Source organism: Solanum tuberosum, unplaced genomic scaffold (assembly GCF_000226075.1).
Source record: "Solanum tuberosum cultivar DM 1-3 516 R44 unplaced genomic scaffold, SolTub_3.0 scf00009, whole genome shotgun sequence".
Classification (NCBI taxonomy): domain Eukaryota; kingdom Viridiplantae; phylum Streptophyta; class Magnoliopsida; order Solanales; family Solanaceae; genus Solanum; species Solanum tuberosum.
Genome location: NW_006238935.1, coordinates 2,283,694 through 2,298,235, shown reverse-complemented (window position 1 = coordinate 2,298,235; position 14,542 = coordinate 2,283,694). Strand labels below are relative to the sequence as shown.

Genomic DNA, 14,542 nt, shown 5'->3' with positions numbered 1-14,542 from the left:
TGTATAGGTGCTTCCAATGTGATAAGAACTTCTAAGATAACTATGTATCTACTAGTTAGATAACTTTTGGGAGTGATATCTCAACACTATAAATAGAGATATCACTCACCATTTGGAAGACACACTTGAATAAGAAAAATTCTCTCTTCCATCTTATACTTCTTGTCTTTTTTTTCTTATTATATTATATTATTCTGAGCTTTCTTTATAATACGTTATCATCACGAAGTTGCTACTTGCAAAGGTATTATATAAATATACTTATTTAATTCACATATTCTCTCATAATCTCATTATGTCGAACTTATCCAAATTTGAGTTTGTGGCACTAGATATTTCTGGAAAAAATTACCTTTCATGGGTACTCGATGCTGAGATTCACTTAGCTGCTAAATGTCTTGATGCAACCATTACTCAGGGAAATGAAGCATCGAGCCAAGATAAGGCGAAGGCTATGATTTTCCTTCGTCATCATCTTGATGAGGGCCTGCAGATTGAATATCTGATGGTAAAGATCCACTTGAATTGTGGACTGATTTGAAGCGCATGTATGACCACCTAAAAATAACAATATTGCCAAGAGCTCGTTATGAGTGGATGCACTTACGATTTCAAGATTTTAAGACCGTAATTGAATACAACTCTGATGTATTCAGGATAACCTCCCAATTGAAATTATGTGGTGAGACTATAAAAGATGAGGACATGTTGGAAAAGATACTTACTACTTTCCATGCCTTAAATGTGATATTGCAGCAGCAATATCGTGAAAAGGGTTTTCAGAAATATTCTGAATTGATCTCATGCCTTTTGGTGGCTGAGAAACATAATGCCCTTTTGATGAAAAATCATAAAGCTCGTCCCACTGAAGCTGCTCTTTTACCGGAAGCAAATGTGGTAGAAGCACGTGATTTAATTTGAAGTAAAAAGAGATAATCATCGGGGCTATAATAATGCGTGGGGACGTGACAAAGATAAAAGACGATACAACAATCGTCGAGGTGGTGGTCATAATAAAAGGGAGAACCAACTGCCAGATGCTTTTACTAATCTTCCAATGATTACTAGATTGCATATTCCAACTGCTAATGCTCCAGCTCGAGTTGATGTCCCGACGAGACAAATTATTAAGGCAAATGAGTCTAGACCATATTTGAAGCGTGGTAGACCAATTGGTTCCAAGGATAAAAATCCTCGAAAGAGAAAAGTAATAAATGATCAAGATGATCATGAGGTGAAAGAAATTTCTCAAGAAGAGACCCGAGTCATAACACATGATGAAACTTCCGAGGAGGTTCAAATTTCTGAAAATAATGAGAATAAAGAAATTTCAATGAATTATGTCTCGATGAGAAAGAGGTGGAACCGAAATAATGTTGTGATTGATAACATATTTGCCTATAATGTTGCTGTTGAAATAATGCAACAAGATGAAGATTTTGAGTCGAAATCTGTTGACGAATGTAGACATAAATGATTGGCCAAAATGAAAGGACGCAATTCAAGCAGAATTGACTTCACTAGAAAAACGTGAAGTTTTCGGGCCAATAATCCGAACATCGAAAGGTATCAAGCCAGTGGGGTACAAATGGGTTTTTGTGCGAAAAAGAAATGAAGAAGGTGAAGTCGTGAGATATGAAGCTCGACTTGTTGCTCAAGTTTTTTCTCAAAGACCTGACATTGATTACATGGAGACATATTCTACTGTGGTAGATGCAATCACCTTCAGATATCTCATAAATCTGGCAGTTCATGAAAAACTTGAACTGCGCCTAATGGACATTGTCACATCATATCTATATGGCTCATTGGACCATAACATTTTTATGAAAATTCCTGAAGCATTCAAAGATTCAAGAGAAACTTGTTCAATAATGCTTCATAAATCTTTATATGGATTGAAACAGTTAGGGAGGATGTGGTATAATCGTCTGAGTGAATATTTGCTAAAGAAAGGGTACAAAAATGACCTGATTTGTCCCTGCATTTTCATTAAATGGTCGGAATCTGAATTTGTTATAATAATTGTGTATATTGATGATTTGAACATCATTGGAACTCGTAAAGAGCTGTTAGAAGCCGTGGAGTGTCTGAAAAGGGAATTTGAAATGAAAGATCTCTACAAGACAAAATTTTGTCTTGGCCTACAGATTGAGAATTTTCCAAATGAAATACTTGTCCATCAATCAACATACACAGAAAAGATATTAAAGCGTTTTTACATGGATAAATCACATTGATTAAGTACCCCAATGGTGGTAAGATCGCTTGACATCAATACAAATCCATTTCGACGTCAAGAGAAGGATGAAGAGCTTCTTGGTGATGAAACCCATATCTTAGTGCAGTCGGGGCACTAATGTACCTTGCTAACAATACTTGGCTAGATATCTATTTTGCAGTGAGTTTACTGGCAAAATTCAGTTCCTCCCCAACAAAAAGACATTGGAATGGTGTTAAACACATACTTAGATATCTTCGAGGGACCATGGACATGGATTTATTCTATTCTGATTAATCCAAGTTAGAACTGATTAGTTACGCAGATGCTGGATATTTATTTGATCCGCATAAAGCTCGGTCTCAAACAGGCTATTTGTTTACATGTGGAGAAACAGTAATATCTTGGCGATCAATGAAGCAAACGTTGGTAGCAACTTCTTCAAATCATGCAGAAATAATAGCCATCCATAAAGCAAGTCGAGAGTGCGTCTGGTTGAGATCAATGACCCACCATATTCAGGATATGTGTGACTTTTCTTTGGAAAAGAATATACCAACCACAATGTACAAAGATAATGCTGCATGTATAGCTCAATTGAAAGGAGGATACATCAAAGGAGACCGGACAAAGCATATTTCATCAAAGTTGTTTTTCACACATGATCTTCAACAAAATGGTTAGATAGAAGTTCAACAAATCCATTCAAGTGATAATCTTGTTGATTTATTCACTAAGGCATTGCCAACATCAACGTTTGAGAAAGTTGAGATACAAGATTTGAAATGTGTCGTCTCCGAGATATCAAGTAAAGATTTCATCAGGAGGAGTGAAATACGCGTTGTACTCTTTTCCTCAACTATGATTTTGTCCCAACTTGAGTTTTCCTGGTAAGGTTTTTAACAAGGCAACATTCAAAGTGTAGTATAAGATATGTGTACTCTTTTTCCTTCACTAGGCTTTTTCCCACTAGGTTTTTCCTAGTAAGATTTTAACGAGACACATTATCTATGGACATCCAAAAGGGAGTGTTATAAATCCATTGTATTATATATGTGGATTATCCATTAGATTTATCCAAACAAATTGGATTCATGTATAGGTGCTTCCAATGTGATAAGAACTTCTAAGATAACTATGTATCTACTAGTTAGATAACTTTTGGGAGTGATATCTCAACACTATAAATAGAGATATCACTCACCATTTGCAAGACACACTTTAAAAAAATCTCTCTATTCCATATTATACTTCTTGTCTTCTTCTTATTATATTATATTATATTATATTATATTATTCTGAGCTTTCTTTATAATAAATAAAATAAATTCTATTAAACCCTCCAAAAGAAAATGATTGAATTAAATGCAGCAAAAAACAAAAGACAGAGATAGATATGTTTAACCCCAAAAGTAAATGGACGATAAAATTGAGTTGTTTCTCATAGTTCAAAAGGCAATATAACTCTCAAAATAAGCTTCTGATTAAAATCTAAAAAAATTGAATCTAGCAGTGAGAGTCCCACTGCAAAGGAAGGGATGTTTGGAATTGGTAGAAATGGCGCTAAAAAGCATCTCTCTTCCATGGTTAATGGTATCAGATTTCACCTCTTTTGTTCTAAAGCCGATGAATTGGTGGTGCACTTCATGGTGAATTCACTTGGGTTCTCAACAAAAGAAGCCATTTCCACAAGCGCCAAGGTAACTCGTTCGAGACTCCGAAACTATGAGCCTCTTTTGTTACTTGATCTCTTTCACAAAATTGGTTTGAACAAATCACAGATCAAAACACTGGTCTCTTCTTCTCCTAAATTGTTGTTTTGTGATATTGACACAACCCTTAAACCCAAAATTAAGGGTTTACAACCACTTAACTTATCTGGGTCTGACCTTGTTACATTAATTGAAAAAAGCGATTTCTTGAGAAGAGGTTTACATACTTCTATAAAACCTACTCTTGATTATCTGCGGGAGTTATTGGGTACTCATGATGCTGTAGCTATGGTTCTTAAGAAAGAGCCTAGGTTGATTTCGCAAAATATCTCTAAAGTATTACCGCCTAATATAGCACTGTTGCAAAATCTTGGCTTTTCACAAATTGATATTGCTAATTTTTTTCAACGCTATCCTAGATGTCTGCTTCGTAACCCTGTCTGTCTTCAGAGAGTAGTTCATCAAGCAGAAGAGATTTTTGACATTCCTCGAGGATCACGTATGTTTCTTCATGGCATTGCAGCACTTGTGCCGCTTCATGAATCTACATTAGAAAGAAAAATAGATATTTACCGGAGTTTTGGATGGTCTCATTCTGATATCTGCACAATGGTGAGAAAGCTTCCTTCCTGTTTTGACTTCATCAGAGGCTAAGATAAGGATTACATTGGAGTTTTTCATGAACGAATTGGGGTATGAACCTAGTTATCTGGCTTCTCATGCACCGCTTTTAAAGCACAGTTTGGAGAAGAGGATAATGCCAAGGAATGAAATATTTAAATTTCTTAAAGAAAACCAGTTGATAAAACGCAAGCTAAGTCTTTACACTGTCGTGTCATCTTCTGAAGCAATGTTTCAAAAGAAATATGTATTTCCAGTGGCGGACCCTGGATTTTCGTTCAGGGGGTTCGAAAAATAAAAGTATAAACGTGTATATATAAGCCAACAAAACAAAATCTCAAGAAAGTAGTAGTATTTAGTTTAGTGGAGGACCCTTGAATTTTTTGGGTTTAAAACCACACTTTTAGCATGTTTTATAAAATAAAAAACTAAAAAAAATGTCAAAAACGGAACTGAAATCAAAAGAAATATGTATTTCCAGTGGCGGATCCAGGATTTTCGTTCAGGGGGTTCGAAAAATAAAAGTATAAACGTGTATATATAAGCCAACAAAACAAAATCTCAAGAAAGTAGTAGTATTTAGTTTAGTGGAGGACCCTTGAATTTTTTTTGGGTTTAAAACCACACTTTTAGATGTTTTATAAAATAAAAAACTAAAAAAAACGTCAAAAACGGAACTGAAACGGATTCGAACCCTCGACGTAAGGCTTAATTTTCAGGGAACTTGCCACTGGGCTATCTCTTTCTCCTTGTCATTGAGGGGGTTCAAAAATATATATATACACATAAATACAGAAAATTACCATATATATACAGTGTAATATATACATCAAAGTTGTATGATTTATACATCAAAGATGCAAGATAAAGAGAAGTTTCTACAGTGGTCGCAAAGCAATGTTTGCTTAAGAGGTTTTTATTCGACTCTTGATAATGTACTTCTTTCATTTTGGTGCTCTATTCAAGCATGTTACTTCATTGTTGATGATACATTATTGAGATGAAAACTAGAGATTGAGGGTAGTCTTCAAATCAACTGATGCTTCTTGTTTAATGATTTTCAAATAAGACTTGATGTGTATGACATTGATCTTTTGAATGTTTATCTCAATCAGGACAGTGTTTGTGGGACAGTATAGCTCGTCTACCTAATCTTGGCTCAAGTTTGTGGGTCGAAAATCTTCATTATAATTTGAAAAACACTTTTTTTCACACTTGGTCTAGTGTAGGCATGATGCTCTACATGTGACATGTACTTAGTGTTAACAATTTGGAAAGGAGTTAATAGACCTTTGCTTGTTCTCAAGAAAAACAGTGTTATCTGAGAAACAGATACAAGTAAATTTAGGATGAATTCTATGAAAGTGTTGCTTCAGAAAACCAATTTTAGTTGGTCATGTATATGGAATTCGGCATTGGTTGACTCTTTAGTAATGTGCTTTTCCTGGGAGAATGGGGTGGTTCATGGGTGAACCAGTAAGAACCTAAAGTACCATCTGAAGTACTTCACGGAATCAGCGTATATGTTTAAGTGTTCTGGCGTAACTGACCCTTCATCTATATGATATCCACTTTTATTCCTAATTAAAGACTACTTGGCATTTTTCATCTTTGTAGTCTAGGTCAGTCATGGTAGTGTAGCATGCTAGGCCCTCTGTGCCACAAACCCTGCACAGTGTCTCTATTTTTAATTTTTTTTTGGGGGTTAAAATGCTAAGTATTTTATTGCTGTAGCCCAAAGGTTGTGCAATATGTACTGGTATTATGTAGTAAAAAGTTGGTCGCATTCTATCCTTGTAAGACTCTATGAGATCTTTCGATGATTCAACTTCATTTACAATTTCCTTTTTACATAAAAATGTAAAACATGTATACAGTAAACCATAAACTTGCAGGATTGAGATTCCACCATTTGTTTATTCTCCTCTGCTTACATCTCCGCCCCCTCCCAATTTCAATCGTTTGAACAGTTCATTGGTGCTCCTAGGAGATGATTTACTGTGTCTAGTATTCCTCCACATAAGGAACATCTGGAAACCCCTTTCTACAATTATCATGTGTCAAGGATGATTCTTTGGCTAGTAGTCAAGAGAAACATGCAATTTTTGACGGTATATCCACCTTTTATCTCTGTTTCCAGGTAACGAGACTGCTTGTTTGATTATAGGTAAGAGGGGCATAGCAGAACAGAACTATAAAGTGAGCTTTGCTTTTCTTCATAGATAACTTAATAATGCTCTTGTACTTTCAAAATTCTGCACTCCTGCCTATTTCCTAGTCATTCAATATTCTTCAAAAGTTGAAGTTCCAGCCATGTCTTTTGTACTCTCTGATTTATTGTACATTATTGAGTATGTCAGGGAATTGTTCTTTCAAGGGACCATGCCTAATCAATTGTCAGTCCAAAAGGACACCCTCCTACCGTTATCTACTTTAATATGAATATGTGATATAAAAGAGGACCATAGATCTTCGGTATTCTTCCATATTCCCACCCCATATGAAAAAAGATGATAGATTTGAACACCGAAGCTTTCTTGACATTATTAATTCTGAGAATTTTTCTGAATAGTGCTTGTTCTTCTGAATTGTATCTCAATAGCCATTTCATCAGAAGGCTGTTATTATGCTGCCTCAGATTCTTGATCGCCAATCCTTTTTTCCGGCCCTATAGTAATAGAGCTCCATATGACTGAGTGAAAATATCTATCCTTGTTGCTTTGCCAGAGAAAGTTTCTTCTTAGTATCTTTTCTCTACACTAGCTGGTAAAGGAATATTGACAATCATATAAGTTGGCACGATTTAAGTGCAGTATTAATCAAGACCAATTAAGGCATTTCCTACTGAATCACATATCATTTAAAACATTGATTAGGAAATCCCAATTCACATGATCATATGTTTTGATATCCAACTTGCAAATTATTCCAGGTGTCTTGCTTTTTTACTCTGATATACATGCACTCATTTTTGGGAGATAGGAAGGATGTAGTCTCAATGGACGAGGTAGACCTAAATTTAAACGAAGGACCTACAATTTCTTAGGATCAGCGGTCATGTATGTTCATTGCCATTTGAAAAGTTCTGGAGTTTAATTCTCCATACAGGCTTCAAGATTTGGTTATAAAAAAATGCATACTTAGCAAAAGATAAAACACAACGGAAGAAAAAGATCTATACAGATAAATACCTTTTAGTTAAAAAAAATATGTTTTATATGTTCACACTTTTATTATATGTCCAATGCTTTCTAGAGATTTATGCATTTGGAAAATATAGAGAACTAATTCTTTTCATTTGCATTTGCATAATATTGGCATGAGATGAGCCTGAATGGAATAATATGGTCAGTAAGGATTCATATAGTGGACTCCTACTTGTTTGGGATTGGGGCATCATTGTTATCCATGCACTCGTTAGCTATTAGGGCCAGCATCCATGATCAGCCTCCTCGTGATGAATGTCGTCTGGTATTTGTCAATTAACTTGTGCATCACCCTCTTGATATTCTCACTCGACCAACTTTGCTTAAAAAAAATCAGTTTCTTTATTAGAGTAAAATCAGGCCTACCTGCCACCATAAAGGACTACCACCATTCTTTTATCTTCTTTTCAAAACTTTCAACATGTAATCACCAGTTTTCAAATTTGAAGTATAACCTATAATTACCCCTTGCCCACATTAGAGTAATATGAATTATGTCCAAGGCAATCAAGCAATTCTGGAAAGTGCGGACTACTTGATGTATCTAATTAAACTCTTCATCCCATTGTGTTGTGGAAAGGAATCTGTCTAATCTTGAGGAACGATGATGATTGTTGTCCTTCACCCAACCTAAGTATATGCTCTCCCTGTTGTTGTTTTTTGGCTTAAGAACGGGAGGATTTTATTTAATTAATATGAAGCTTTATCCATACAAAAGTGGAACTAGTCTATGAGAAATAGTTCCATTCGCATCTCTTTCGAGAGCATTTGTTACAGAGAAGGAGATGCTACAAAAACATAAGCTGGTTGCAGTTCATATGTGGATCCTTCATTGTCCTTCCATATTTAGCTAATAAGTCTGCTACTGTATTAGCCTCCCTCGGGATGAGCTTCAGAATGAGCTTCAGAGATGATCCTTCCAGCTGTAGGAGTAGTAACCTGCAATCCGTGTAGATATGTCAGTACATGAGGTTATTACTATTCAAGGTGTTAAGTAATACCTGAGAATCAGATTTCACCGGCAAATGTTTAATATTATATTTTGCTATATTCAGTCCATGTAGCAAGGCCAGTACTTCTGCATGAAGGGCATTTCGTGCTTTTATTTTGCAAGCAAAACCCATGATCCCTGTGCCTAGTTGATCTCTAATGACTCCTCCAGTTCCACCATTTGTGGTTTGTAGTTCAAAGGAACCATCAATACTTAGTTTAAATTTTCCTTCAGGTGGCCTGTGCCAAGATACAGGAACCATGTGTGTAGGGAGTGTTTTGGGAGTTGTTTGTGCGATGTTGTAGTATTCAATGGCTTGGAAAGAAATATTATATATTGTGTTAGGAGCTCTACTGATATTTATTTTTTAAAAAGTTTGCTATTTCTGTTTTCCCTAATATTCTAAAGAATTATTGGAGTTAGAATAGTGGTGGGCACCAAATGGTGATTGTTTATATTAACAAAGGACGTTGAAGTGCACAATTGTTGAATGCTAGCATGGATATCCTTGGAGTTAATAGAGATATTATATTTCTCCCATATATATTTAGCATCTGGACGGTCAATAAATATATGGTTAATATTTTCTTCTATGTTAGGGCATGAGGGACAATTTTTTGAACTTGTAATATTTCTATTGTATAAAGCAATTGATGTTGGCAGTTTATGTGGGAGGAGAGGCCGTAGGAAGAATTTCATCTTGTTAATAGTATTTGCCTTTCAGATCCAAATGCTTTTGGAATTTTCATTTATAGTAGGTTCGTAGATGGTTTGGAGATACATGGTGTAGGCACTTCTAGTGTTAAAATGTCCGTCGTTACTTTTGTTCCAAACAAATGTGTCCTTTTTATGGGGAAGAGTTTGGATGGAAGTGTTTTCTATGGAATTTTTAACTTCGCTAGGGATGACAAAGGATAGGCATGAAAAGTTCCAATTGTTATCTTTGAGGAGCTCATTTAGCAAAATATTGGATTCATTTCTATTGATCGGGCCTTGGAGTACTTGTCGAAGCGAGTATGTGGCCTCTATCCAATTGTCTTCCCAGATTTGGGTTTTATTTCCATTCCCAATGTTCCAAGAGATGCCTTTGTGAAAAAGCGGAAAGGATCTTACAAAACTTCTCCAAATGTAGGAATCATAAGGGTAACATTATTCTCTCTGTTAATGGTGGATAAATTAACTCCAAATCTTCTATATTCATAACTCATACATGACCCTCTCATTCTATTCATGTTAGATCCTCTGATACAAGTCTGGTCATATCAAATTCTCCGCATGCTTCCCACGATCCACACATAGACCTCTGGTTGTTCATTGCTTTCATTTTCCACCTAAGTTCATGTCTCTTAATTATAACTATTAGAATCATATACACCAGTTAGATCTGCACAGTGACAGTGTGGATACCAGTAGTTATAGTTTTCTCTTTCCACAATCGGTTATAGTGAATGCTGCCTCTTAATTAACATGAAACACTTTATTTGAATTACATCATTGGGATGATAGCTGGACATTCAGTATATTTGCTAAGATCATCTTTGTTTCTCCAAGCAAGGATATTACTCCTAGGTCATCTTTTGGTTGCTGTCAGATTTTAGAAATCATTTAGAACTGAAAATGGAAGACATGAAAATCGTGGACATTTTGCCTCCTTTCCTAAACTATTGATTGTATGAATGCATATCTCAATCATGACTCTATGTTCCTTTTTTTGGCTAAAAACTCAAATCTGCTTTCTGTCATATGACATTACTGCTGCTAATTGACTTGGGGTTTCTCTTCTGCAATGTTGTAGGCAGAAAGGTGGATGAAGGCTTGTGTTTATCTTGGGAGAGTATCTTCTCTCAGCTCGGACGTGTGTGAGCATTGAGAAGCTTCCTTAATCATTATTTGAATGCAGTGATTGTGTCGTGTTACTCAGAAACTCATATTATTAACATTTTTAAGGAAGGCCACTCTCTAATGCATACGTTGTTGAATTATAGCAGTACTGGAAGATAAATCAGTCTAAAAGAAAAGGAAAACAGTCAATTTTATTAGATTTTCTTTTAAAAAGAAGCTCTCAGTATTGCTTAAAGTAACTGTTGTAAGAAGCTTATGTTAGTTTTGGGCCAAATTGCACCAGTGTTTGGAAGGAAGTGTGGGTGAAGAAGTCCTTGGCCAAAAACTTTCTCAAGACAGTTTTGTTTGTTTGATATGCAAACACTATCAAACAAACGCCATTAAAACTTGAAAATTGTTTTGCCAAAAACTTTTCCGCCTGATTTTGCAAGCACAAGGGGAAAGTTTTAGCATAATAACTTTCCTTGAAATCCCATTTATAAGGAGTGTCAACCTTCAATGCCGGTTTCTAGTGTAGCTACCCTTGGGGAATGAGTGGATTGTTCGAGATACTAAGATAGAACTTGAATGTTTCTTCAATGTCGAACAGTGGTTAAATAATGTCTGTATAATAGGTATATAAGGACAGAAGTGCTGAACTTGTATCCTGTGATTTTGTCTACCCTTGTAAAGATGTGCTATCAAGTTGTTGTTTTCATGTCAAGTTGCTTTTTCACCCCTTCCCCATGCTTGTGTCATTATTTTTTGTGATTTATTCCTCTGTTGTCAATTTTTGGCCTCGGTGTCACAGGTCAAGTTTGCATTAGCAAGTGTGTATTAACCACTTACTATAATATATTCTGCAATTGGCATAATAAACCTAGACTAGTCTATGACCATGATCAAAAGAATGAGAAACAATAGGGATAGATGGGAATTTATTTGCATGAATTCAGAGCATTCTCCAATTTCACATTCATACAATGACAAGTTCTACATCTCAAGCATCATATATGTTTACAGAATTGTTGTTTATTCAATTATAAGCTATGCTGGTAGATGGAAAAATGACTTCAAGTTGTAAGGCTGAATAACATCCACAGTGCCATTCCATAGTAATTCAGCAACTTGTTTGTATACCATTTCTGTGAGATGACCAGAGTCGAAAAATAGGTAATCCTTTACATTTTTGCACAACTTGTACTCTTTTACTTGTCTCTTCCCTCCACAACTATAGATTCCTCTGAATGGACCCGTCCCACAACAAGCTGTTTTTGATGTTTTAAAGCCTAGGCAAATATATACATGCATGTTAGAAGAGTACCTTCAAAATTATAATTGTACTCCAAAAGGAAGAGGAACTTACCATATTTTGAAGGATTGTTAATTCTTTCACTAGCAACTTTGAAAAAATCAAATAAGGAATACTTAAATCCAGGCAACTTTTGCTCTAGTTGCTTTAGCATTTTAGGCAAAGCTGAATTGTGTATTTTTGCAAGGGTTGTGAGTTGTTGTATGCAGTTGCCACTTTTATTTCCTTGTTGGAAATTAAGAGCCCTAGAACCTGGTGTACAACCCAAAGGACCCAAACTAAGGATCACAAATTTTCTCCCTCCTTCCTTGTATATTCCCTGTTCCAAACAAATTTAACAAAAAATATTACTCCTTCCGCTTGTCTACTATAATAAAAATAGATGTTTTGTTTAGAAAACTAACAAAATAGTAATTTATTACTTTAATTCCTCAGTGCCATTAAAATGTAAGTACCTTGATAACAGATGTCAAATTGCCGATTACCATGTTTGCGTATTCATGTTTTGGATACGTTGCGTCAAAATTGAAGTAATCATTATTTCCTGCACTAAATATGTATACAGCATTGGAGAGGAGTTGTTTAGACTTTTTTCTTCCAAACTTGTTCTTCAAATCTTTGGTAACTTTTTTGAAATATTTCAATTGTGTTTTAAGGTCAATAACCTGCAATTTCAAAAAAATAAAATTAGTTTCTTAGTGATGATATCTTTTTCTAGTTTAAAGAGGACTACATCTACTATGTTGACAGTTAAAATTGTTAAGGTAATTAAAAATTCACTCACGTAAGAAGAGATTTTTGTTTATTTTTATTTGACGTGATACAGTTAAATATAATTTTTCAGGCACACCCAAAATTTAGAGAAATTGTGACACCTCAGTTTTATACTTAGAACGGTTTCTAGTCTAGCTTATATTATTGGGGTACTTACATAATACTAACTATTAGGACTTAGAATTACCAATGAGTTAAAACGTCAAGAGATATTTTTGAAGAGTCACTATCTGGGCCTAGCTCATAATAAGCCCAATGACCTGATCTGACCCCATTCATCCTTTAATCACTGGTTATGGAGTCGCCTTTATTAGACAGTGCCATAATATGACCCTTTTATTTATTTCTTATCTAACTATGGATGTTCATGTCTCGATTTGATTTCACTAGTATAATTTCATTCTTCTATTAGAAGAATTAAAATAGAAAAATGACTTACAAAGCCACGAAAAGTTTCAACTAGACAGCCAGCTCCACCTGATGCAAAATTCACTCCGTGGACAAAATGGTCTTTTCCAATCTCAAAATAAGATGGAACCAGTGGAAGCTCAGCATATTCAGCTAATTGAAAACAATAAAACCAATTAACTTATATTCCATATGATGATATTCATAAACATACATAATTATAACAATTTTAACCTACTTTTATCTTTACAATATATATCATAAAACAATTCTATTGAAATTTTGTGTAACACTAAAATCGAGCTGATTTCTCAAATATGATCACTCAACTAATAGAGCTGCCCTTAGAAAGATTTCTATGTTGTATATACTACTATATATTTCTCATACATACAAACTCGATATCTTTGTTAAGAGTAGATCAGCGATCGATGTAACTTACCAATAAAATCAGGAATGATACGACCATCACAAAATCTGCCAGTAGGAGGGTTGAAGAACGATTCACCATAAGGCGACCAATTAGCTTGGAATTGAGTAGTAGTGTTGATGTAGTTGTTATTCCCAGGATCAAAGAGAGAATCACCAAACACAAAGAGGGCTTTTTGTTTTTGAACTGATAATAATGTTCTCTCATAGCTGCCAAAACACCCAAATGGTATGCCAATTATTAGAGAAAACCAAATAATGAGGATGATTAAACCCATCATTATCAACTCTAATTTTTGCAACTACAATATAGTTCTAGCTACTTGAAATAAACAAGAGATGTCTAGCTTCAACTTCTACTGATTTTTCAACTAAATAATTAAGAGCTTTCTGTATTATTTTATTAATAAGTCGTCTTAAGAAAATATATAGTTGACCTGGGGGAGACAAAAACTATAAATAAATTATTACTCCACTAGAAGACAAGAGTATGCCAGCAAATCAATTGATTATTTATAATTTAATCTATAATACAAGTATAGGAAATATACATGGTTTTGTTTTTACGGAAACTCACTTTATTTATCCCTTAAATACAAAGATAGATTTTAGGTGAAAATCCTAGTAGTTTCTATTATGATCATGAGAAAATTCATTTTCTTAAATTTCAAATGATGGTAATTATATTGTAACGATCTTTACGGTCATTTTGAGTTTTGTAAGGACCCGTTTGGCCATGTGATATGAAATCATGATATGGTATCATGATATGGAATTATGAGATGAAATTGAAGTTTTGTTTGGACATGCGATATGGAATTTTTGTGTTGTATATTTTCTCATAAACATAAAAATCTCATAAGTTGTAAAACTATTAAAATAACCCCAATTGTTTATTCAATCTTATCAAATAAACAAAAAATTATAAAATCGCATAATAAATTATTACAAAATTATTTGTTCTCCACTTAAGTAATTGTTTCATCTAACCTTAATTTAATAAAAAAAATTGAACATAAATTGTAGTGTACTAGTCTTTAATATAAT

General features: G+C 34.5%; 3 protein-coding genes across 3 annotated transcripts; 2 read left to right on the top strand and 1 right to left on the bottom strand.

Annotated features, from left to right (window-relative positions):
- Nucleotides 1-295: 295 nt before the first annotated feature.
- On the top strand, nt 296-921 carry LOC107061578 (uncharacterized). The gene is made up of 2 exons (XM_015311040.1): nt 296-508; nt 757-921. Exons 1-2 carry the CDS (start codon nt 296-298, stop codon nt 919-921), a joined length of 378 nt encoding a protein of 125 aa, XP_015166526.1.
- A 1,625-nt stretch (nt 922-2,546) lies between these two features.
- LOC102581678 (uncharacterized) lies at nt 2,547-4,587 on the top strand. The gene is made up of 3 exons (XM_015311031.1): nt 2,547-2,617; nt 3,735-3,921; nt 4,003-4,587. The coding sequence occupies exons 1-3, from the start codon at nt 2,547-2,549 to the stop codon at nt 4,585-4,587; spliced, it is 843 nt and encodes a 280-aa protein (XP_015166517.1).
- A 6,896-nt stretch (nt 4,588-11,483) lies between these two features.
- Nucleotides 11,484-13,900, bottom strand: LOC102581344 (GDSL esterase/lipase 2-like). The gene is made up of 5 exons (XM_006339309.2): nt 13,509-13,900; nt 13,098-13,219; nt 12,340-12,549; nt 11,939-12,203; nt 11,484-11,861 (listed from the first exon to the last, which is right to left on the bottom strand). Exons 1-5 carry the CDS (start codon nt 13,774-13,776, stop codon nt 11,620-11,622), a joined length of 1,107 nt encoding a protein of 368 aa, XP_006339371.1. The 5' UTR covers nt 13,777-13,900; the 3' UTR covers nt 11,484-11,619.
- Nucleotides 13,901-14,542: the final 642 nt, after the last annotated feature.

Bases quoted from the DNA above. Each gene is read 5' to 3' on its own strand.
- LOC102581678 (XM_015311031.1), top strand. From the start codon at position 2,547: ATGCTGGATATTTATTTGATCCGCATAAAGCTCGGTCTCAAACAGGCT. The intron at 2,618-3,734 runs GTAATATCTTGG...TGAATCTAGCAG, and splicing joins TGTTTACATGTGGAGAAACA to TGAGAGTCCCACTGCAAAGG. The intron at 3,922-4,002 runs GTAACTCGTTCG...AACAAATCACAG, and splicing joins CCATTTCCACAAGCGCCAAG to ATCAAAACACTGGTCTCTTC.
- LOC102581344 (XM_006339309.2), bottom strand. From the start codon at position 13,776: ATGATGGGTTTAATCATCCTCATTATTTGGTTTTCTCTAATAATTGGC. The intron at 13,220-13,508 runs GTAAGTTACATC...GTTTTCAATTAG, and splicing joins TATCATTCCTGATTTTATTG to CTGAATATGCTGAGCTTCCA. The intron at 12,204-12,339 runs GTACTTACATTT...TGTTTGGAACAG, and splicing joins ATTTGACATCTGTTATCAAG to GGAATATACAAGGAAGGAGG.
- LOC107061578 (XM_015311040.1), top strand. From the start codon at position 296: ATGTCGAACTTATCCAAATTTGAGTTTGTGGCACTAGATATTTCTGGA. The intron at 509-756 runs GTAAAGATCCAC...GTGATATTGCAG, and splicing joins TGCAGATTGAATATCTGATG to CAGCAATATCGTGAAAAGGG.